The sequence below is a fragment of the Eucyclogobius newberryi genome, unplaced genomic scaffold (assembly GCF_026437365.1).
Source record: "Eucyclogobius newberryi isolate DKJ021-1_F unplaced genomic scaffold, fEucNew1.0.hap1 SCAF_12, whole genome shotgun sequence".
In the NCBI taxonomy this organism is placed as follows: Eukaryota; Metazoa; Chordata; class Actinopteri; order Gobiiformes; family Gobiidae; genus Eucyclogobius; species Eucyclogobius newberryi.
This window is the reverse complement of record NW_027315746.1, coordinates 15,390,184-15,415,158: the sequence shown is the minus strand read 5'-3', so window position 1 is coordinate 15,415,158 and position 24,975 is coordinate 15,390,184. Positions and strand designations below refer to the sequence as shown.

The window sequence follows — 24,975 nt, the reverse complement described above, 5'->3', positions numbered from 1 at the left end:
GGTGTGCAAATGAATGTAGTTAGCTTAAGTACAAGTAATAAAGCGGTCACAGTTAGCTGCAAATAACAACCACGAGTTTATATTAAATCATATGAAATCTGTAATCTGAAACTAAGTGCTTGTGAACATGAAAATACGTACAAAGACGAAGGTTTCCCACAGATCAAACGTTTAGAGCACATTCAGTGTGTTAATGAGACATTTCCAGACCTCACTCTTAACGACTTGAATTTTACCGGGAGGAAAACACATCAAAGATCTTCTATGGGCGCAAGAGCACTTACTCTGCACTGAAACTAAAACAATCCTCAAATGAGAAGATTTCTAACTGTGACTATTTTACCCAAAACCTTTTTTAACAGTTTATAATGAATTATTTTTTTGTTATTTAGAAAGCATGAAGTAAATAACTTATTAACCTTGTGAAATTATTCATGTATTTTAACCGAAAGACATGACAACTGCTTATATAAGCTTTATGTGATTACAACCAATGTGATTTAAACAATACCGAACAAAGAAGAATAAAGTATAAAGTCCATAAACACATTTCAGATTTTGGATCTGAAATACCACGTTTGACTTCTGTGATGGAAGTGCATTGAAGTTTAAATTTACAAGTTGGAGACTGGAAAATCCAACCTCATTGGACAAATGGAACGCACCATTAAGGTGAGACACTGCAGGTTAATGTGAATTTAGATTTATATCAATTTGAAACATTTTCTGTTGTTTACTGTAAAAAAAAATACTACAAATACAACTTGCTTCATTTTGTTGACATAATAAATGCAGACAAACTTCAATAAATCAGGTTTAGAATTAGATAAACCTTTATGCGTGATCTGTCTGAGTTTTGCCTGTAGTTTTAGGGTCACATTCCAAGTAAAGCAACATCATCTTCATGGAGACCCATCAAAAGGAATGTTATGCAGGGCTTATTCTTTGGTGGCCTTTCTACTTTTTAAAAAGTCTCACAAGCTGACTACACTGTTCCCAGCCTAATTTCTCGGCATCATTCACCTGGAGTAATGACTTTAACAGACGGGGACTCACTGGCTCAGCACTAATAATCCTAACCAGTGTCAGCGACTCGCAGCGGCGCCCTGCCACACCAAAGTCCTTTCATTTATTCTCTTCTTGTAGTCACTTCACAAGAAACTCCCAGGTCCGGTAAATGTGCTGACGTACGGACTGGGGAGAGTTAACTCCCTCTTCAGCAAAAAGACACATTGCCTCGCGCACCGAACTTGACAACAATAGCTCTACCTGTGCATATTTTAAGATGAAAAAAGTCGACAGGAATCATCACAAAAGCGCGACTCAAAACGGCATGAAGCACAGTTAATTGCTTGCTTCGGCACACTCATTTATATACAGCTGGTCTCTTAAAGTGCAGGACTATGAATTGAAATAGCTAGTGGAGTAGAGTTATTTAAGTGTGTTGGTAAGCACATCTGAAAGCTTCGGCTGCATTGAAAATATAATCGTTTTATTTTTAGCGTGAATCTTGTTTAAAATTCTCATCTCTGCTAAATTAGTGTTTATTATTGCGCCGACTATGTGGAGGAGAACAAAGGGAAACTAAGGCTTACTTAAACATTCACAGCCTTGCTTGGGTATAAAGCAGATATAAGCAGGGATAATATTATAGCCAACTTGAGACACATCCAGTGAAATTGTGGATCCAAATCAGACCAGGGTTAAATGTTTTTATGCTTGCCAAGGGCAGAGAACCATGAAGAGGATTTTCTAATCATTTTGCCTGGATTAAAAACTAAATGTTGATAAGATTTCTTTGTGAAGTGTTACATTTCTGCACAAAAAAAAGAGAACTAATGCCATTAACTACTTTCATAACACTGTATCTTATTAATTTATTATTTTTGAATTAAGAGACTGGATAAGAACGTTGGCAGGATGTACAAACATTATTAGCTTCACTAACCTACAAGAACTCAGACAGACAGTCATCATTTAATTTAGGGCACGGATCTATACAAACAGGAGATACCAAACGGATTAGGGATTGGTCCACAAATTTACCATAATAACAGATTATCATACTTATGGATCAGAATCCTTAAACAAAACAATAAACTAACCAAAAAAAAAAATCAAGCATTTGAATAATGCAACCCATGTACAAAAAATATGTTTGTAACTTTATCTGTTTCTGACGACAGGGAAGACGTTGGACTTTGTGCCGGATTATTGTGGATACGCCCAGTAATTACAGATATATTAACCAAAAACCAGGAGAAAAATTTGCATTTCGACCATTTAACAGCAAATTCTATAGAGTTCTGCCCTGTCCTCTACCTCAATATTTAACTCATACTATATTATATATTTAAACGCAAGTGTCTTCACCGACAGACGAAGACGGGGGTCAAAAAGTCTCTGTCAATAGCTCATAGAATAGTCTTTAGTTGTTTTACTAAATCTTTACTGATTACAATACCCAAAAAAATCTTTTCAACTTGTTTCATTTCTCACTTGCTTTGAGAGCCTCCCAAAAAAAGACAATTTTCACCCGAGATTGCTCCATCTTTTGCTTTGACTTGACGATATGTGCCAGACCACCGCTGCAGACTAAAAGACAAGTGCAGCGTTTAACAAGTGAAGCATCATAGCGTGTTCTCATTAAAAACAAATGACCAGAGGTTTTGTCTGAGCGCGCAGCTGTAGAACTGTGACTCACTTCTGTTTACAGCACAGACCAACTCAAAAGGTAACCACACCCCTGCTGCTTGCCAATCATTTAAACACTTTTTTTAAACTCGTAGTTCATTCTTTTTGGATTTCGGATGAAAAAAATTGCAAGGATGTTTTTCCGGCAGTTTTTTCAATGGTCAATTTTTGTAGCAATGATGAACGAAACATGCCCGAAAGTCAGACGGACAGAGAAGGCAACCAGCAACCTTCTAGTTTCCATGGGGATATTATTGATTTGCCAGGAACCTTCCACAGTATGGCACTAAACATATTTATCTAGCAGTAATTTGATTATTGTCATTTTTATTGCTGAAAAAAACATTGTCATGGAAACAAGCAGAACTGTTAAATAGTGCACTTCAAAAATCAATCAATCAATAAATCAATCAATCAATCAATCAATCAATGTCTTTATAGTTTTTTACAAATAAGATGTTTGCATAATCACATACAAGCATTACTTAATCCTCAATTATTATTTATATATGAAAAATCATAATAAACATGAGCTCTTAATTAAAACTGGATCGTTTTAAATGAAAAAAAAAACAATGAATTTGACATGGTGTGACAAAAAAATACAAAAATGTGTCTTTTTACTAACATACAGTATAATCATACAGGCAGCAAAGTGTTACAGGAAGAACACTGATCTGAAGTCAACTGTAAACTTCCAATATGGCATTTCGAAATGTCAGACGTACTTTAGGATAATTGGAGAACATCGTGCTCCAGCGGCACCCCTAATTTTATCTTTTTCTGACGTCTAAGCAGGAAGCATACAGTCAAACTTAGCACTATTACATCAGGAGCTTTTCGCCTTCAAAAAAGCCCCGCACGTTTTACAAGAACTCTATTGACAATCCCCGTTCGAAGAGTTGAAAATGTCCCCCGGTCCTTGGAAGTTTGCAAAGGGCATTCGCCGTTGTCAACGTTTAAAAGCGTGCGGTGGCATTCAGTGACTCGCCCTGATTTCTGGCCTGTGATACAACCTTGTGTGATAAATACTTGGCGATAAAAGATTTCTTCACCCAGCCATTGATCATTGCACCTGCAATATGAAAGGTGCTCGCAGTGCTATTCACGGGCAGTAAAGTTGAAGAATCTCTTAAAGCGCTCCAGTAGAATTGATCGGCTCAAGTTACTGCTTTCTGTCTCACTTATTGCGCTGTATTGCATTTGCAGCCGCCTAATTTAGTATTCCCAAATGTTGACCTAGTTTTGTTCAAGCTGGTTCAGTCTCAAATTTACAGAAAAGTTTGGAGATTGTGAAATTGAAATGAACGCGGTGCACTTGACCGAAGCTCGGGACGGTTGTGCAAACATTTGAGATTTGGTACTATCTTAAAAATAATCTTTCCCGCTGTGATATGATATGATATATGGACATATTTTGTATTTTGATTGTAGTTAGGCCACAGATATTTTATTACTTGGTTTACGGATCCGCCGCACTTAGATTATTGATTTCTACAATATAAATAAAATAAATCATCATAAATTTTTTTTTTATAAAGTACCGCTGACAACTCAAAATAGCATTAAATGAAATATAAAAAGCGGTATTAAGTCCCCCCCCGCCTGTTCAATATATTTCATATAAAAATCCATAAACCAAGTAATAAAATAACTGCGGCCTTATCTGGACTATACACACGTACGAAATTACGACATTTTGACAACAAAGACAGCGAAGAATCATGAATACAAATGTCAAAACGAATAAACAATTTTGGATTTTCATCAATGCTCGTAATTCATAAACAAGAGAATATTTATGAATTCTAGAAGCCTTCAATCACCATATTTCAACGTACATTTGGTTGATAATGTTCTTAAAAGGTCAACTACTAAAAGAACCGTATTTTTCTAAAACGTTTATAGGAATATCTCATCAAGTTTACCTGAAATGCTCTGTAGAATAGGTTGTACATCGACACAGAGACACTGTAAATATATGAATCTTGATAGAAAAGAACAGAGCTGTAAAGGACCTTCCCTCGGCGCTCCCGTCGGTGGCAGTCATGACTCACCTCTGGTATTGCTGGAGAGCCTCTTGCGCTGGCTGGTGGACGTGTTGTGGGGCAGAAGAGTGTTCTGTTGGTGGTTGCTGTCGATGGGGCTCGTGGCAATGATGTTGTCCTTGTACTTATTCATCAGAGCCAGCTTTGTGTTGTCGCTCACTACAAAATGATTTGTACAAAGAGAGCGAGAGATATATTGTGTAATTAGAAAAGAAAATGATCAGCTTGTGGGGGAAATGTAATTAAATTGTAACAAAAGGAACATTATCACAGTTAAGAGACCCACTGAAGGTCTACATGAAAATAGGTCGTCGGGGTTCAAATTTGGTCCAAGATCTACCTTTTCAAACATATTCCTGTGGGCCACAATTAAAAAGATACAAAAAGAAATACTTAGAATCTCTCGGCTGCAGATGTTGCCAATGCCAACTTCTTTTCATCTTAAAACTCTGCGCTTCAAGAGAAAACATTGGTAGTATTTGAGCAGCACTCAAAGGCCATAAACTCAGGCAGTGCATTAGCAACACCAGTGACTGCAACTATTATGGACTGCATGAGATATGGCTAATTTAATTAACTAAACTATTTTATACAGGGAGAAGACGGCCTTTTACACAAACTACACTTTACTCTGGCACATATTTGACCGATGCAGTTGACAGAGAAGAACTAGTCAAACCATCTTCAGTATATACCGCTCCAGACTGCTATGGTTCAGAAAAAATAGACAAAATAAAACCATTTTAATTACTTTGGATTTGTTGCAGGTCCCAAACCACACCCGACTCAACCGCATTAGGTGTAAACTCGAAGTAATAATGTCAGTGCATAATTAAAATACTGTGCACATGACAATTAAATTTTTTTATTTTATGACTCCCGTTCACTCCATTTTCCTGGATAACATTTAGTTTTATAAAAGAAAAAATCAAATCAAGAGCAACAGGTCTGTGCTTCTCAAACAAAAGAAATGCGCTGTTGTTTTTTTCTTCTTTTTCTCTGCTGAGAGATGTGATCAGCTCCACCAAACAGATAAACAATGCATGATGAGCTATGCATCTGTAAGAAAGGTCAGCGGAATCACAAGTGACATCTTGCTGGTTTAATACAAATTACTGACTGACCTCTGCAGTGTTTGTGTGTATGAATATTCTGTGCATGGCCCGGCGCTTGCATCCTCCATTTTTTCCAGTCCATTGCACTAACAGCTCTTTTCTATCTTAAATGCATAATGCCCTGGATTACTGCTTCGTGAGGCGGGCTGTCGGGCTTTAGAGGAACACAGCGTGCGCGCTCCGTCATCATAACAGATCTCACAATAATACGCGGCCAAGAAGCAGCCGCTCATTCACATTCAGAGCGGCGCATACTTCAGAATGACTCCGCTTCACAGACTCAATCCCAACAGGACAACACTAAACTCCACCATACCTTAATTAATTATCATATACTTTCTTTGACTAATACTACTATAACATTCTTGGCAGATGGAAAAGCTCTTCATTCATTGTGTGTTTGAAATAAAGTCTACAGCGAAAAACAAAGCGTAATTAAGGTGATGATGAAAAAGTATCCATGGTAACCTGATTATCCTTGTTTCATGATGCCAATTATTTTGAGACATGAAACTAGTCTCTAATTGGCATGTTGCTGTTTAAATACTCATAGTAATTGTATCACTCATTATATACTTTCCTTGTAGAATGTCAATATAAACTTTTTATATTTTCCAGACGATGAGCCTCAGCTCCATAATAACCCCGTTGTAAGATTAAATTAAGTTTATTAGTAAACTTTAAAGTGCACGTTATAACTTGATCTGGGGAAAGGTGCTCCCACTCACAGTGAGAACTCATATTTTTCAGTGTATGTTTTTAGCGGTGGTGAACAAAGTACAGATGTTTGTAATGAAATGAGTTACAATGCTAAAAAGAAACAATTGTAAGTGCAGCGTGGGTTTAAAAATCTACTGAAAAAAATACAAGAATTAACCCTAAAATCTAGTCAATTATAGCAATGTGAGTATATGTAATTAGTTGCTTTCCACCCCTGTTTTTTAGCAGTAGAAATATATTTTCAACAAATGCTAGATGGATATATTCAGTACCATACATGAAACAATTCAGGTAAAGAAAAAAGATAAAAGGCGACCATATTTCACCTTAAGCATAATGTAACGTCTAATGTGAAAGTATTGTGCATGTGATGGAGCGAGCCTTATAATGCTGCAGGAGGGATAAAGATAAACTGTATAAATGACTTTCCATTTTGTGGATAGAAGTTAGAGCAGCAGAGTTTTCTTGGCTCCGAGGACGTGAGCTCTTACCAGGTGTGAGGTCCATGTTGTTCTTGTCGTTGCAGCCCTGCAGTGAGTCCAGGGTGCGGGTGACCTGACTGGAGAACTCCTCCCCTCCGTTCATGCACTCCCTCTGCAGGTGGTGCCTCAGGTCTGTGATGTCATACTCGTACCTGCGCCACAACACAAGCCAATCACATTGACGGCAGCAGGAAACACAAGCTCATTTTTGGGGTGTTCGATAAAGAGGAAATAAAAGTCCAATAAAAAAAAAGACCAATAAAACTGCACATTAATACTGAAAAACAGAGGATGGCAGAATGATCCCCACGATCCTCAACGCCCTTGTGCCAAACATTGATCAGTAACTGTCACAGGTGAGTGACAGTTGAATTTAACCAATTACAGTGAAGTGTGTGAATTCTCAGAAGAAGCAGATCGTTTTAAGGCTAAGTTTAGCAAAACACAGTTGGTATAGTAAAAGTAAAATCACAATCTAAAGTTAAACACCTGGGATATAGCTATTTGAGTGAACAAACTGTTTTATCAAGATCACATCATTTCAATAGTCAATATCAGTTTTACGTTACGGTGCTTTAAAATAAACTAAATCTGTCACAAACATTTCCAGGGGCCCTTTTTAATAACATTAGAAGGTGGAAAGTGAATCGGATGTAGACAGGATCCATGTGATTTATACTCTTTAAAAGAACACCTGTGAGAGTCGCTTATGTTTAATCTGATTATTCTTTAAGATGCATTGTTATTTACATCTTCATTTAATGATCTAAAAGTGTTTCTCGTCACACCTCATTGTTTTCCTGCAGATCAAATCAGGCGTGAAGGGTCATTTTTCCAAACCAATGTTGCCGTGTAAACAGGGCCTTAGTTACTGATTAAATGCACTAAAAAGAAACCACGTGCAATTAATTAAGATTTAAATTGTTATCTGGCTCCAAGAAAATAGTGCCATATCACCCTTTGATTAAATGCTCTCAACTCTAAAAACGGCATGATGCTGGTCAAATGTCCATCAGTTTTACATTTTAAACATGAGATCTACTGCTTCACTGTGGTCGTGATGAAAACATCAAAAGGATTATATGTATTTGCATGGTGTGTTTGTGTGTATGCGTGCGCTGAACATACTTGTACCCATCCAGTATGGGCGTCTCCCTGATGCTGAGAGTCCCGCTGGAGTTGGGCCCCTGACCCCTGGAGTTCCTGAGGCTCTCGCGGGCCTGTCCTCCCATCAGCACCGACGGGATGTAGTGGATCTCGTTAGCCGCCTCCGCGCTGGCGCTCTTCTGGGGCTGGGGGATGCGGCGGCGTTTGCACCAGCGCCTCCTGGTGTACATGATGAGGACGAGGCACAGCACGGAGAGCAGAAGGGCGATCATCCCTCCCTGAGGAGACAGGAGGGAACCAACACAGTGAGAAAAGAGCCAGAACTGGCACAACCTAGCATTTTAAAAGATTCTATACACAAAAAGTTCCAAAGTCCAATGGATTAAAGGCTCTGCTGAGGTGTCAAGAGTTAAAGTAAAAATAAAAGACAGGTTAGAACTGCAATTTAGCCGATAACACCCACACGGTTTTAACTGCAGCTCTCATGTAGCTCCATCCAGCAGAGTCAGTTCACCTTTAGGGGTCGGCCATTAAAACTTTTAGCTTTTCAACTCGACACATTTCTATCTCTAATGAAGTCTGCACTACTTCAGTTTCAGGAGTTTGAACTCGCTGCGACTAAAGCCGTAATAATTCAGCTAAATAATTGACTAGAATGAAAGAAATCATTCAACAATTTAGCAGAGTGTTTGTAGAAAACTCTTAATTTACTTCTCAATAAACACGTTTAAGGGAATTAAATGAAGTTGTGCACTGATTGCATCAATAATTACAATTTGACTTGTGTTTGTTTTTGACCACATGCTGACAACATGCAACTGAACACAATTTTCTTCAAACAATTCATCTAAAACGTATTATTCTTCTTAAGATAACCTTAAACAAAGCAAATGTTGTGACATTTCATTATGTTGTAACTCGTTCATTTTTTTAGCCAATATTTTTCAGATTTTTTTCTCCCAGATCCCAATCATTTCAAGTTAAATCTAAAGAGTAAAAATCAATTTGTTATATCTGGTGCACTTTTTATTGCGGTTGACTGGGTTAGGTCACACAGCCACTTTAATTTGCCTCATTCCTCTGTCATTTTAAGTATTTATGTGTCAGTTTGAGGCGTTTGAGTTCGGAACACTCGCGGCTGCAGGGAATAGTCAGCAGACAGACAGATGTGGGTCACACACTTTGGTTTGCAGAGGACAACAAGGACACAAAAAGACCAAAAGAGAGTGCGTATCTGACAGTCTTTCCCAGTACATGTGGCTCGATATGACAGCGAGGCAAAGGCACACGGCAGAGGAGCGATACAGGAGACAGGCAGCCTTTGTCAGCTTGAATATCAGCAAACATCGCTAGTGCAAAAGGAAGATTTATCGTACTAAGCTGCGTTTTGTGACATCATTTTAATTTGCGAGTCACTTCAAATGGACCAGGAAATGGAAGAAGACATAGAAAGATGAGGATTTCTGAAGAATGCACAGGTTTTTTTTTGTCTTGTGTTAGTTTTTATTTGCTTTCTATTCAGGCAAGCACGGAAAAGGGGAAAAGCTGATGTCGTCCATTTGGATTTAGTCAAACATAAAACCAACGTTTCATGGTTTACTACTCTTTGCATCGCTTCATCCGTCAGCGGTCTTGCTTGAATTGTGTACTTGCAGACATTATTGTATTTACCGGAATGTTCACAGTTTAAACCCTGGTCACCATTAAAAGGAGACCTGTTTTGTACCTGGTTAAATAAAGATTTGTAAAAAATGAGAATAAAAAAGGTTGCTTTATTGGTTTTAGCTTCCTGTTTTATGCAACGTTTTGAGAGCTTTCTTCCATTCAAAAACAACAGTTCTAATGCTTATCATTCTGAAACCCATGAATGAAAAAGCATGCATTCTTACTGTGAGCTAGGTGGCGTCTCTCCACAGATCTGAACTGTAACTTGGCTTGGTGGCGTCATCTGCTTTTTTGACACTCCCAGGAAAGCAATAAAAGCAATCTCCATGAACAAAAGCAGTTGGCGGACCATCCAACAAATAACTACATATAGTGCACCAAAAATTTACTTTGAAGAACCTAAAATAGCAAATACCCCCAACACAAGCATGTCGCAGAGGCTGTATCTAGCATCAAATAGTTCACATAAAGAAAAACCTGGGTGAATAATTTGTTTTTATGTCAAAATCGTGTCCAAATAAATACATTTGATAATAAAAAACACATTGTCCTGATCTGCTCTGGATGAGGAAACAACATGCTTCCATAAAATTGGAGCTAAAATCATGGGTTGCCTCCAGCCAGGTTCACCTCTGTGTGTCTGCTGTGCGCTTCAACTGACAATAACACTATTTCCCCCCAATGTCCCTGCTCTATCAGTGCAGCATAGAGTAAGTTATCATGGGAAAAGACAAATTGTTGCGAAGCGATAAAAGCCAATTGCTCATTCACAACAGAATCATTTAAAATGGAAGAGAAAAAACTAAAATTATAACGTGTGTGTGTGTGTGTCCGTCTGTCTTTTCAGTCAAAGTTATGGGCTGATAAGCAAAGATGAAATGAGAAATGGATTTAATCATTGATTTACACGCAAAATCTCTTCTCGGAGTGAGTGAATAGAAAATAGGGCATTCATACGCTCACATTAATTTAAATTAACAGAAAGTAAAGGCGCATTTGCATAGATTGTTAGCTTCATCTGCTCAGTCAAGGGCATGACACAATAGAAATGATAAAGGACTTTTACAGTGTTAATATGCAATGACACTGGTCAATGAGGACAACAAACTCCTTATGTTTGCAAAAGATGTGTTGCAATAGTTTCAAAGTCAACAAAACAAGAATGTAAAAATCCAGTGACAAATCATAAAACAATGGTTGTATATGTATGTACATATATGTATTTCCCTCCAGTGTTTATGTATTATGTGTAGTTTAGTATTTTTCAAATGTTGATCTTGTATTGATGATGTGAGAGTGACCACTGCACAAAGCCTCCTCCAGCTCGTCCCAAACACTCTCATCCCAAAGGCTCAGATCTATAGTAGAGTTTCTGTTATAGATGTAGAGTAGATGTTTTCTCTGATGCCAATGATGTGCCCCTTCACAAACATACGGACATACTTTCCATAACCACGGGATTTGTCTTTCCACATGTTTTTTTCAGAAATTAGAAGTATGAGACTCGTACCTACTGTATTTACTTAGTTGAATCCAAGTGACGGTTTTGGACAGGCAGTGTAGGTTTTGGGTTGGTGGGGGAAACCGGAGAGCCCAGCGGAAACCCACCCAGACACAGGGAGAAACATGCAAACTCATCACAGAAAGGCCTGGCCATAACTATTATTGTTTTTGGTGTATAGTTGCTAGGTAACAGTTGTGGAATTACCTTTGCTCATGTCCAATTAAGAGGAAAAATGATAGAAGTCACAAAAAGGGTTAAAAAGTAAAAAAAAAAAAAAGAATAACCATGTTCACTGCGAATTAGCAAATTGTGTATTACAAACGAAATCAAAATAAAAAAGACCATTTATTCCCAAGATAGAAGATGTATTTCACAAAAATCCTTACAAGTTAATAAATTAATGACTAAACACATTACTACTCAAAACCGTCACATTCTTTCTTTCCCTCCAGCGCGAACTTGAAATGTCAAATGTCCGATACTTTAAATGTCTCTCAATCAAATCTGAGACGGTGACAAATGTAATCCACGGCCATCACTGTGCATTAGCGGCCGTGCATTCAGGCGGCTAACGCAAAGACTATGGGAAAAAAAAGCTGTTTAATGTCCGGCATTAGGCCAATCAAAGTCCGGCCTAAGTGGACTGTGTCACATCATAAAGCCAATAAAACCAAACCACACAGGGGAGCGTGCCAGTGCTGTGGCGCTATAATCCACTTACTAACGGGCGGCCACGATGGTCTAATGGCACCGCAGTAGTCTGAAGTCTGAAGCCCTGAATGAGAGAGGAAGCAATGGATATTATCACGATATCACAGCGGGCATGGTTTAGAGTGCTGCGATCAATCTGTCACTTACACTATCAGGGGTTTTATAACGCAGGAAAGGCCTGGGACGAAGATTACACTAAAATCAGGGAAAGGATGTTTGGCTGGACATATAAAATGTAATAGTATCATTGAAAAAAACATTGAGTTAAAGCAGAGTTGCATGTTAGTGATTTGTGCTCACACTACACCATGTCAGTAATAGATCTTCGTCACGCATGAAGAACCAAGTCAATTCTCCCAAAATAAAACATTATTATTCCAACACCCACGGAAGCAATAATCCTCACAAACGTAATCAACCTCAAACAAGTCAGTACGTTTGGGGGGATTTATTACATTTCTGGGTTTATTACATTTAAAACCGACAATTTTGATATTAAGTTTGTGGTTTATTACGTTTGCGAGGATTATTGTGTTTGTGAATGTTACAATTACAACCAAATTGCTCACTTTTGCCCTTTACATTTATAGAAATATGACAATAGAGTGAAAAACACAACCAAGTAGTCAATTGTTCAGTGCTGACTATATATATTTGAAAAAAATACAGATAAAATCCCTTTTTCAACTTGATCTGAATAAATAATGTAATTTTGGTGATAAGTCTTCATGATTCAGTGGCGACTTAGATTTTACAGTTAGTAATTTAGAAGGTAGTGTATTAACCGTATTCTAGACGCCGCAAAATGAATGGCAGAAAAGGTTTAATGATTGCATTCAAGTTGTAATAATTTTAACCCAAGGCCTAATGTGACACGAGGCCACACACGGTACTTGAATGCTCCATTTATTGGTTGCAATGTTCACTGAGGTTTTAAGGTTTACTGAAAATGGCAATAAACTATTCAGATTCTGATATTTTGAATAGCATAATATTGGAGTAGGCAATGATGTGTTCAGTGGCGCAAGAAGTACTCAAGTTCGTTACTGGTACAGACACAGGGGCAAAAAAATACTCAAGTAAAAGAGTAAAAGTATGAGATGAAAAAATCAACTTAAGTAAAATGTACTTTTAGAGTAAAACAATATATATCAGACACATACTGAGAACTATTAAAGCGTCAAAAGTAGTGAGTGAGTAGATTTGTATAAAATGTTTCTACCTGTTTTGTGTGTGTATTTGGTCAACGTTGGGCTGTTAACAGTAACAGTTCCTTTTCCTTTGTACTTACTTACTTTCAATCACTGGATATGTTGTGATTTGTGTCTAATATTTAATTGCAGGCGTCAAAGATGCATCCGTCCTTGGATATGCATTGCTATAATTGCTTTATACGTTGCAGTGATCATACAAATGCAAATTATAATTCTAATGGAAAATATATTAAAAGAATAATATACGGTTAAATGTCTGCTCTAAGCTTGGATGTAAAATGTGACTTAATGAGTGAAGAGTCTAATGCCATGGCTGAGCTACTGGACCTCTCCTCTGTCCCGCGCCGAGCAGCTGGACATGAAGCATTAACACTGGCACATGCATGCGCGCCAGGTGACCGAGCTATTGGCCGTTCTGCCGTTAAGGTCCTGCTGGGGTTTAACTCCTGACAGGATGAGATAGAGTGTTCCTTCTGTAATGAATAAAGCGCTTAACAGAGCGTTGTCCGCACACAAAGACTGAATCCAGAGGTCCTTCCCCCATCTGCTGTTCCCCTTTGCACCCAGCAGCTGAAGGTTACCTCCAATGGGAACTAAATAATCCTCCCAGTAGGAAAAAGAGGTACTCCTACACATTTCTGCTGACTTCAAACTGTACCAATTTGGCTGGGGGTGCAGTGTGCAAACCCGCAAAACTCAAACTTAAAGCAGAACCAGCTCTGACACAGTAAAGATATGTTTAATATTAATGTTTAGTTTGTGCTGAGCTGGTCTTTGCGCGTATTTTCTAACTGATCAAACAACTTTAATATGATTTCAAAAGTTAAAAGTTCACACAGTAACTTTTCCAGAGGAGGTTCTGTCATCTGTGTGTCTCAATAGAAATGTTATTGCTTTACTTGGAATGTTTGTATCTATATATAATCTAATTGTATTTTATTACATGTCTTTTTGTGCAAAAATAGCTTAGAAAACTCTTACTGAGAGCAGCATCGCCTCTCCACAGATGTGTTCTGTCACTTATCTCCATAGAGATAGATTATGTTTAAAGGAGACATATTTTGCTTTTTTCAGGTACTTACTGTAGAACTCATTGTAAACCACAAAATTGATCCAAAACGACTTTTTAATAGAAACAGATCCGTTGACTTCTGGTTCAAAACTGCAGAACTGAAGTACCGCCTCTTCATAGTGACATTTCACCACAAACAGCAGCAGTTTTTTTATTTTTGGAAAGCTGCTCTGAGACATTTTAGACCTCAACATGTATCACTCTGACATCAGTCTTAATTTTTCAAGTAATCACAACTAAGTACCAGCACAAGGATGTAGGCAGGAATAGGGAGTAGGTGAAAACATTACTCAAACATGCATGAATAAATCAAAATGCAACTGCTGATGAGGAAACACCGTCGTAACAAGGCGAAAAGCTAATTAAAGTTGCAATATATGTCCCCTTAAATGCCATATGGTGGAACATTCCAGGCAAAGCAATAGTTTCTCCTTTGAGAGAAGCAAGTCGCAGATCATTCACCAGAAATGTAACAAGAACAAGTATAAAACTGCAACGATTCTAACATGGTTTATACTGTTAAGTTAAAAGAAGAAGCTGTTGTGTCTCCATGTTCAAAATGGAAAAGCACAATATCATTTGGAATAGTTTCAAACCCAGGCACAATCTGGCACAAATGTTTTCACCGCAGCAGCATTTTTCATCTGCAAAAATCTCATTTGCACAAAACCTAAACAAATTTGGACAGTTATTCAGGTGTGACCAATTCATTTATTGGCAGAGAATTAAAGTGAGCTGCTCAACAAATATTCAGCAAAGCCATAATCTACAACCAAACTGGTCAAATTAATTAATCAAATTGCAAGTAGAAGTATGGTTCAACATGAGAGTTTGTTTGTTTTTTCTCATGTTTTTCCTAATGTTCTACCCACAAGAGATTCACTGACGCTGGCACCAGAAGTGGCCTTTTGGGAAGCAACAGCAAAAGAACTCACTACACTGAACTGTGTAGTTCAGCTTTACTGATGCACTGGCTTATTCGTACTGTGTGCTCACTGAAACACAGCTGGGAGCTCATTAATGGAGTATTGTATTGTCACCATCATTTCAAATGCAGAGGCGAGAAGTTTAGTCAACACTTTTAAATCAACTTACCGTGAGTAAAATAACAGTACTAGTAAAGTAGTGATTCAAATAATTACTCCATGTATCGGAGGTAAACTTATATATAAGTAATTCAAGGGATTTAATTCATAACTGACAATGTGTTTATTAAAATTAGACAAATTATGCAAAATCAACTTAATAAAATTTGATTGATTCTTGCATGTTTGAGAAATTCTATATTGTACTGCAATTGAGAACTGTCCTGTTTTTACCTATCCCCTATCCCCGCCCACATCCCTTAATTGTAATTATCCGTAGATTTCAAGAGATACACTTTTCAAAAATAAAAACCCATACATTAAAATCCACTGCTTGCTTTGGTTAAATGTCACTATGGGGAGGCGGGGCTTATCAGTTCTGTAGTTTTGAACAGGAAGTCCCGGAAGTCGGTTTAGATCAATTTTGTGGATTATAACGAAAAGATAGTAACACACAAAGTACCTGAAAAAACCATAATACGTCAACATCAAACTATTAATTGCACTGGTTAATTTGTATCTGTCAGGTCCAGGGTGAAACATAAGTGTTATACTACTGGTATGTCATTCAAACGTCTATCCAGCTCTTGCCAGGTTTGCACAGGAGTATTCTGTTGTGTTGTTTGTCCCATTCTGGCAGCAGCATCTCTTTGTTTTGCATCAGAGACTCACAAAGACTACAAAGAGGCCAGACGTTGTGGCCGCGTGCCCTCCTCAGAGTCCACAGGGAAGCGTTGCATTGTTTGGTCTCGCTCAGCAGGCCTTTCAAAAACATGGCAGTGTGCGGTGCCCGGAGACCGGCCCGCGCCTTTACAAGAGCGCCGAGCTGCATTGATTGAAGGTTTATACGATCAATGCTATCAAAACAGGTTTTAGGAGGGTCACCACCTGAATGTCAATATGCAATGTGCTCAACAGTGTTGCTATATCATCCTGGTCATAAACACCATGAGGTAGGAAAGGGGAATAAAAGCACATCCACAATTTGATGGGGGGAAAACAGGAACATAAAGTATTTGGTAGTGTGTTATTATAAGGGGAAATGTTTCTCCATATTGTATCTTGTACTTGGGGATGTAATTTGCTACTACTTTAAAATCGAATAGCTCCAGGCAATTCTACCACAAAATATATTTGATGTAACTTTGTTGTTCTTCTCTGCGTTCATATATATTTTTGTTTTGTCGTGGTGTGGCCCTGCTTCAGTGGTGATTCTAGTCCTGGGTTTGTTGTGGTTTAGTTCCAGGTTTAGTCACACTTTTATTCTGGTTTTAATGTAGTATGTGTGATCTGTGAGATTTTCTATTTATTCATTGTTTGTTCATAACAATAGAGGCTTTTCTGAAACTCAAGCCACTTTGCCACTTTGCTTATTAAGCTGTATCTGAAATTTAATGAATAAACGTCTGTGTGACTTTTTTCTTCTTCTGTTTTTGTATTTTATTTGTGTATTTATTTATTGTATTTATCTTTTTTATTTCATTTATTATTATTATTATTTTTTTTTTTTTTTTTCATTTTTCTAAATTAAAAAAACATTAAACAACAAAAAAAACAAGACAGGGCCAGGTTTAAATTGTGTAACCTTGAAATTAAGACTTTAGGCATCCAAAGAAGAAGAAAGATGAAGGCACAAAAGGTCCAAAATAAAAACAAGACAGGGCCAGGTTTAAATTGTGTAACCTTGAAATTAAGACTTTAGGCATCCAAAGAAGAAGAAAGATGAAGGCACAAAAGGTCCAAAATAAAAGTCCCATTTAGTCAATACATCAATACAGTCTGAGCCACTAACTAACTGTTAAATGTTTAAATATAAAGCTAAGACACAAAACAGACTACAGATTTGTCAATATCCTTGTTCCTTTCGTGTGTGCCATACGCCCTGACAGACTCGACTGTTCCGCACCTTTTGGCTTGAATGGGCACAGTCAGACATTTTCACACAAAACAAACAGCTGAGACGATTCAAAAGTGTCGTGACGCTGCCAAGACTCTGCACCAGCACAGCCTGGCCCAGAAACTGACGTCTTCAACTCCAGTGGGTTCACACTAAATCTAAACTGTTTACTCTATGTGCTATTATTTTGTTGGAGGTTTCACAATGATGCCCGCGCAAATTAAAAAAGTTGCATTATAGCCTCTATGGAGACAAACAACAAAGCTCAAATGTGCGCGCTGGGGACACAACATCAAATCCCACCAATAGGCCCATATTGTTAAAGTTATAATAAAATATAATTGACTTGGTACTCTACGATGATTGAATGGATCCATTGAGGCCTAGTGGCAAAACAGCAGATGATTAAAATGTGGAAATTAAAAGGTGATTCTCTGGAGTTAAATGGCCTATCAAAATGGAGGGGATAGGATCGTAAATATGAATGCAGGCTGTTGTTTTGTAGCTCCAGTGCTTCAGGTCTGGTGTGGTGGAGTGGTGGCGGAGCGGTGGAGGAGCGGTGGAGGCGCGGTGGAGGAGCGGTGGAGGAGCGGTGGAGGACGTTTGATGTGCCACTGTCTCACCTGGTGTCAGAGCGGCGGACACAAGGTGACTCATCTATTATGGATGAACTGTGGTGGCCGGTGGAGGACACACTGGTCACCTTGTTGGATCTGAGGCACAGGAAGAGGCTTTGAACACTGCACGGGAAACCTCAGACTACCCACTGACCATGGCCAAAACACTGCCATATAATTCACACACAATCAGTCATTCTACACAGGGAAAGTGCACCATTTTTTTTCAAATGTTTGATTGAATGCAGGCTAGTGTTGAAAGAAATCTGCTTCCCTGGCTCAGAAGCCAGTGCACATCAGTGAGTCTGGCTCCCCCCACGGCTTCAGCCCTCAATGCAATTGGCTGCATTTCAAGCCAAAAATGCAGGAGTCTCTGTCCATCCATTATAAACAGTTCTGTGGTGGGCAGCTGCCAGACAGCCAACTGAGGCAGGTAACTGGCACACTCACCTGGAATCCAGAAAACACGTGTAAAACATGAATGACTTTGTTAACAAAGTCCAGGATATTATCATAATTGAAATACGCCATCAGAGGCAATAGCCGCCATAGAAAGTAAACAAAGGATACTATTTGCTAATAACATAAGGTCACAGTGCGCTCAAGGATTTAGAGCTGTACATGTTGTAATAATACCAAGGAGAGTACAGAAGATGCCACAGAACTCTGCTAAAGACATTTGGTTTTGCATACACAACACCACATTCATGTCAGAATTAAAGTTTGCATATTTGAGTCTTGAACTGGGAATAGCCTTGTTTATCCTGGGTAGAAAGCCAATGTGAAAGCAAACTGTGTGTTATAAACTGAAGCCTGTGCTGACTGTTTAGAGTTCCCTCTATCTCTCTGGACACACATGGAGCATGTTGGTATGTTGGTGCAGGTGGTCTGCGAGTTCAAAGAGCGTAAAGTTGCCTTCACAGTTGTGTACTGACTCGGATTTATGGGTCGTAAATCTCCAGCCGGGTGGGAAGGCTGCAGTGGGCCCAGGGCAGCACAGTGGCAACAGCACCTCCATCTGTTGTCACGGTCTGCTCATATCTGCAAACTAATCCGTCTCCACAAGCACATCCGCAAAAAGAAAAGAAACGAAGGTTCTTCAGGATGAACAATTGGCTCACAGACACAGGGCTGGGGTTGATGGGATGTGAAATGCAGATGGAGAAAAAAGCTATAATGCAGTTATATAGACATAAGGCTTTTCTCCAACCAGATCTAAATTTGAACAAAAAGATGTTTAACGCCAGGTTTAAATGAGGATTAGACCATTTAATTCTATGTATTGAATTTGTTTCTTTATTGCCTTTTATCTTCCTTAGGTTTAAGGTTAAAGAAGAGGCTAAACGTCTGCGCCACAACCAGGATAATGATAATAGAATGGAACTTCTAGTCGGAGGCTAACACAGAAATCCGAATGAAATGCCAAGAACAACTAAAACAATTCACTTGGACCGCGCTCCACTGATAATCCATCCTGAACAAATGACAATCAGAGTTACGAGAACAGAACCAGTGCATTGGCTAGCTCATTTGTAGTAAAATTCAGTCCATATAGAAACCACTGGATGCTTTTTTGCATGCAAATGATGGGGAGGGTATCCAAGGTCAGTTATTTGTCATTATTCAGGGGCTGAAGGTGGTTGACATTCAGAGTGCGTCGGTGCCTCCACTCAGCAGATGTAGCTCCTGGCACAAAAGAGTCTGCCAGAGCTGACTAATCATTCGTATATGCAGCCATAATGTGCTCTCAATGTCTGAACATACACATCATCCATCACACACAGATTGTAATGTCTTTGGGCTGGGGAAAAGGGCATTGGTGGAAGGTGTGGCATATCTAAGATCTAATAAATATACATTTCCTTGGGCAAGAGAGGGAAGCAACCAGATCTAAGGATTCATTTCCTACTCCTGCCGACATAGACGATAAGGTTTGATACAGTGCAGGCATGCAAAATCTACATCTTGCAACCAGGTTTGGAGCTATATGTGTGCTACAAACACAAATTGTTATTCTTTAGTGTCATATCTGCAGAAAAAGGAGCAAAAGCTAAAGATGTGCTTGAGTTGCGAGACTACAGTAAATTGCTGAACCTTGGCCTGTTTGCCTCCATGTCTTCACAGTTGTATTACATCCTCGCTTGATGCCAGGCGTGTCCGTGGCCTGCGGCGGGATACAGAACAGCAGGCTAAAGTGCACACCATGCATTCTCCATATGAGAGCACCGTGGATCAGGCACAGACCCCGTCAGAGCGAGGCAGACGGTCAGCAGGCTGTGCACGAGCTTTAGGTTGGATGTTATGACCTAGAGCAAGGGCAAATCTGCAATGCAATGAATAAAGAAACGTCTTCTATGTACAGGCATTGCAGGATAATAGTGCTGAGGTACTTTATAAGTTATATTAATGTTATAGAATTTGATTATGTCATAATTTCAGATGGAGGGCAGGGTCAATGTAACTAACTTGAAAGAAGGAAAAAAAAAACTGACTAACCACAAAAGCTGGCCTTATCATAATTTAATTCTGGTTTGGCTCCACAAAGTTTACCATTTTAATCTTATGGCTTGAAGTGTGGATTGGCCCAATAATTACAGCGTTATTAACCATAAACCAGAACAACACATCTGCAATGACAGTTAAACAGGAATTCTACCTTAAAATTCCACCAGCTCAATTTCAAACAAACATCCATAAGAAAATCAACCCCATTCATGACTTTTCAAATCCAGTTACCATGACTGAAATGTGCAGAATGCGTATCTCCTCTTTGGCTGAATCGTTGGCCGGGTCTTCGGTGGGTTCAGGAAGGCTCACGCTGCCGTCCTGGTGGTGAATATGAAACAGCAAAGTGCTGTTCTCCAACCACTGCTGCCTCCAACGCACCAACGGGATGTCCTCGGAGTTACCCGAAATCTCTGCAAGACACAAAAGAAACAGCTTTAGGCTATTTATCGTATAACTTATAACAACATTACTGCTTTCCAGCGAAGTCATTTGAGTAATGATTTGTTATAAGGCCTTTTTGTTCATCGAGGATTAGGACTTCTACAAAGACCTCAAAGTTTGTGAGCATTTTAAGGCTGATTTAGAATGAGAGTCTATCTAAAAAAAAGAAATGCTAATTTGCTTCAAAAGCCATCCCCATCAATGTCAGCTCTTTCACCTCAAATCCCTTTCTAAGCTGCAAATATCTGATCCAAAAGCTGAGAAGAAATGCCGGGGAAATGAAGAGCAAAGGATGATTTTGTGAAGGCAGCGAGCCATGAAACTCACTCCTTTGTCAAACCTTCAGATGCCAGACGCTCCCTCTCTGTAGCTGATATAATAGCACAACACAGAGGAGTTGAAATGGAAAACATTACGTATGCATGCACAGTGGTACGCTCTGTTTTGTAAATGTAGAGAGCAGGAGAAAGGCTCAGAACTCTGCCGAAGAAAAACAAAGATTACAGGAAGCAGTTTTTGAAGCAGTTAAACGGAAACTACACTATTTCAACACGTACTATACAGAAATACTGAAAATATTATAGTTTAAATAGATCTTTCTGAATCCTCTTTTAACAAATTAAGCTAAGATGTTATTTAATACTAAAAGCAAACTTAATAGTCAAGAAATATAAGGAAGTAAGTGCTGGGATATACTGTATATACTGAAGAAAAGAGCTTATACATATGAACTGGCCAAAGCTTAACTCTTAATTAGAAAAAGTGAGGTAATGGTTTTATATTTCTATTGTATTATCTAGTTCAAAATTGGTTTCACATTTGTCAATACAAAAAAATGGAACACTGGTTTTGTTGGTGGAATTGGAAACATTAAACTGTGCAATAAAAAAGAACAAATTACTGCAAAACTGCAAAAAAAACGTATTCAATATATAAATGAGTACAATTGCAACTGTAATTTAAGGGAATCATTGGTTAACAGGGCCAGAACAGCAGTAGAAACACAGAGGAGTTTAGCTTTAACTGTGATTCAGGATGTGAATACATGTTGACTGAGCCAGACCTATTCTTGACCTCCCTGGGGCCTTGGACAAAATTGGGGCCCTCCCTCTGATCCCGGAGCCATTTGGTATTACCGCAGTCACACTTGACACACACACACCACCTCTACAATCCTAAACTCGAGTTTGTTCTGTTTGTTGGTCAGAGAATAACCCCAGCAGCAGTAATTCAAGCCTCTGACATGTTTTAAATTGAATACCTGCACGATCACAAGTGTCAGTTGTTTGGTTCCTGTTGGTCTGAGAAAAGACTGTTTCTTAGTCCAGCAGGTTATTCAAGGTTTCCTTTGTGTTGCAAAACCACAAAACAATTCAGTACAATTACATAATCGGGTACCACTTTGTAATAACTACACCTTAATTAGCTTCAAAACAGCATGAACAAAGACATAACAATTCATAATGAACAAACAGTTAATCAAGAATGAATGAGTCAGGCTTGGTAACAACTCAATTGTGGGATTAATTAAGTAGTTCTTAAGTCTGATTCATTCTTAAAGGGGAAATACAATGCCAAATCAACTTAAATTAGCTTTTAGCCTTGCAATAGTGTTTCCTCATTCGTTCATTTAAAGTTGTTAGAGTAATCCGGTATCGTGCTGCAACTGAGGCTCGAGTGCTCAAAAAAGTCCTGTATTCACCAACCCCATGTCCCCGCCTACATCCCTGTATTTAGTATTTAGTTTAATCTGCTGCTTGTTGAAGAAATGTCACTATCAAGTTCTGACGTTCTGAACAGGAAGTCAGTTGACCTGTTTATATCACTTGTTACTAAGTTGTTTTAGTTCAATATTGTGGGTTACAATGAACAAAATGCAAATGATGATCTACTTATGTTCAATTCAAGCACCTAAAATAAACCTTTAATAAACTGTTTGTTAATTTAAAGATTAAGTCTTTGTTCTTGCTTTATTCAGACTATTAAAAGTGCACAGTGGTCTGATTTAGTCACAAAAGACTGCTTTTGCATAACAAGAATAAAGTCCTGACTTGCTGTTTTTAGCATTATTGTTGTATTATCATCAAGTCTATGGTAAAGCTATTATTTCTTAACCCTGGCCTTAATTAGAGGTTAGAAAATCTGATCTTCTCCCATTAGCAGCATCCTAAACGCTGCTTATGTCTTCAGATGCATCCCACTGAGAGAGACAATTACACAAATTGCGAGCACAACTCTGAGCACTATACAAGTCTATTATCTAAATACATCGAGCCAACTGCCCTGCTATACAAGCAATTACATAATTTAAAGCTCGTCTCCAACACATCATATTTCACAAGCAATAACAGAAGAAGACAGGCTCGCAAAATGTGGAGCAGTAGTGCATGCTGGGAGTCCGCCGAAGAAATGAAGGGACAGGGCCCATTAGTGTATTGTCCATAATTGATCAAAGTCCACACTCGGCGCATGCCTGCAGGCAGGAATCACAGAAAATATATAATGATGAGATTAGCTTGATCAAAAGAAACAGCCAAGACTTCAGTGTAAGGGACAAGAGAATTAGGTCGACAACAAGGGGACAGAGACGAGACAAAAGAAGACAAAACCTGCTTATATATATACAAACACAGGCTTACCCAGGCCCAGGACACCATTACACTGATTAGTCCGAGATGTAAGCAAGATTTTCCTGCTGAACACGGACTTTAGCGCAGCGCTGCCAGCTCAGGGATCACACCTTTGCACCTGCGCAGTTCAGACCTCCATTGACTACGAGATGAGACTGAATTGGAAAATGAACTGAACACTCTTATCAATAAAATTATTTACATTTAATTAAGATTGTACTGTATTTTTTGGTAGAACATTGACCAGCTCCAACCAAAAATAGCCTTAATAAAGCATGAAGAAAGACTTAAATCTAATGAACAAAAAGTTTTCTACTTAATTAATACTCTAAATTCATAATTAAGAAGTTACAAAGCAAACGTTTCTGTTCATGTTTTATTAAGGCTAATTAAAGTATGGTTATTATAAAGTGGTAATGACTCTCCATGTAGGAAAGTAGGTGACACCACCAGGTCAAGTTCTGGTCAAGTCAGATCTGTGTAGAGGCGACCACACTTGCAGTAAGAATACATGTTAATCAATGTTAATCAAGGTATTGCTGAGCAAGTAAAACATCTGCAATGAACTAAATGCAGGTAGTTAAATGTCATACTGTGGAACGCAATTAGCAAATAGCAAAGGCTACACTTCTATTAAGAATCATAAACAAAACTTCAAGATTAGTCATTTTATTCTGCATAAAACGACTAACGTTGTAGTAGGGATGTCACTATATACATTTTAGAGTCACGGTTATAATGAGGAGAAATATCATGATTTTACAATTCTTCACGATTATCAGCAAAAAGAAAGGAAACATTTATATTGTTTAAACTTGCAAACATTCCTGTGAGAGGAAAATTTGGTTTTATAACAATTAAATCCCCTACTCTTTAATACAGCATATTAATAAAAAAAAAAAATATATATATATATATTATAATGGCCAAAAAATTATCAAATATTATTGTCCCCTCATTGTAGCTCTTTTAAGCATTATATCATTTATTAGTGAGATGAGATGAGCTCCATGGTAACGCTCAGGGGAGGGGCTTGAAACTTTGAGAAAGTCACTTTCATTTGGCTCATGCCAACAACAAACAGATTTGTGAAGAATAAAAAAGCGTTTACAGGTAAGATTAGGCTCTGGAACTACCTGTCTCCTCATCTCCCTTTTCCCTTCTCCCTCTCCTTCCTCCTTAGAGCTTGTGCATTCCGTGGCTCCACTTTCAGCTCACGCTGTGCGGCCGATTAGCGCACCAGCCCCGACAGCAGAGGGGCCCCTCGCTCTGCCACGTGTAAATTCACGAAGCAGCGGCATAAAAAACTACTCACGCTGCCGGTAGCTCGCGCTGTTCACTCGCGAGCTACCGTGCGTAATGGGGCAGTCGTTCAGCGCGTTTATTCAGTCTTGTTGACACGCTGAGCTCTGACACAAAGACACGTGTGTGCATGTCCCTGACTCGCGTGGCTGGAGACATTTCT

General features: G+C 38.7%; 1 protein-coding gene across 3 annotated transcripts in view; it reads right to left on the bottom strand.

Annotated features, from left to right (window-relative positions):
• The window catches only part of astn1 (astrotactin 1), a 371,670-nt gene that overhangs the window by 286,022 nt on the left and 60,673 nt on the right, over positions 1–24,975 (bottom strand). For all 3 annotated transcript variants that reach the window (XM_072440945.1, XM_072440947.1, XM_072440948.1), the window contains exons 2-5: positions 20,668–20,849; positions 8,188–8,444; positions 7,069–7,211; positions 4,752–4,901 (exon numbers count right to left, since the gene is read on the bottom strand). In XM_072440945.1, coding sequence (XP_072297046.1) covers positions 4,752–4,901; positions 7,069–7,211; positions 8,188–8,444; positions 20,668–20,849 — 732 coding nt within the window. The remainder of the gene's footprint in view (positions 1–4,751; positions 4,902–7,068; positions 7,212–8,187; positions 8,445–20,667; positions 20,850–24,975) is intronic.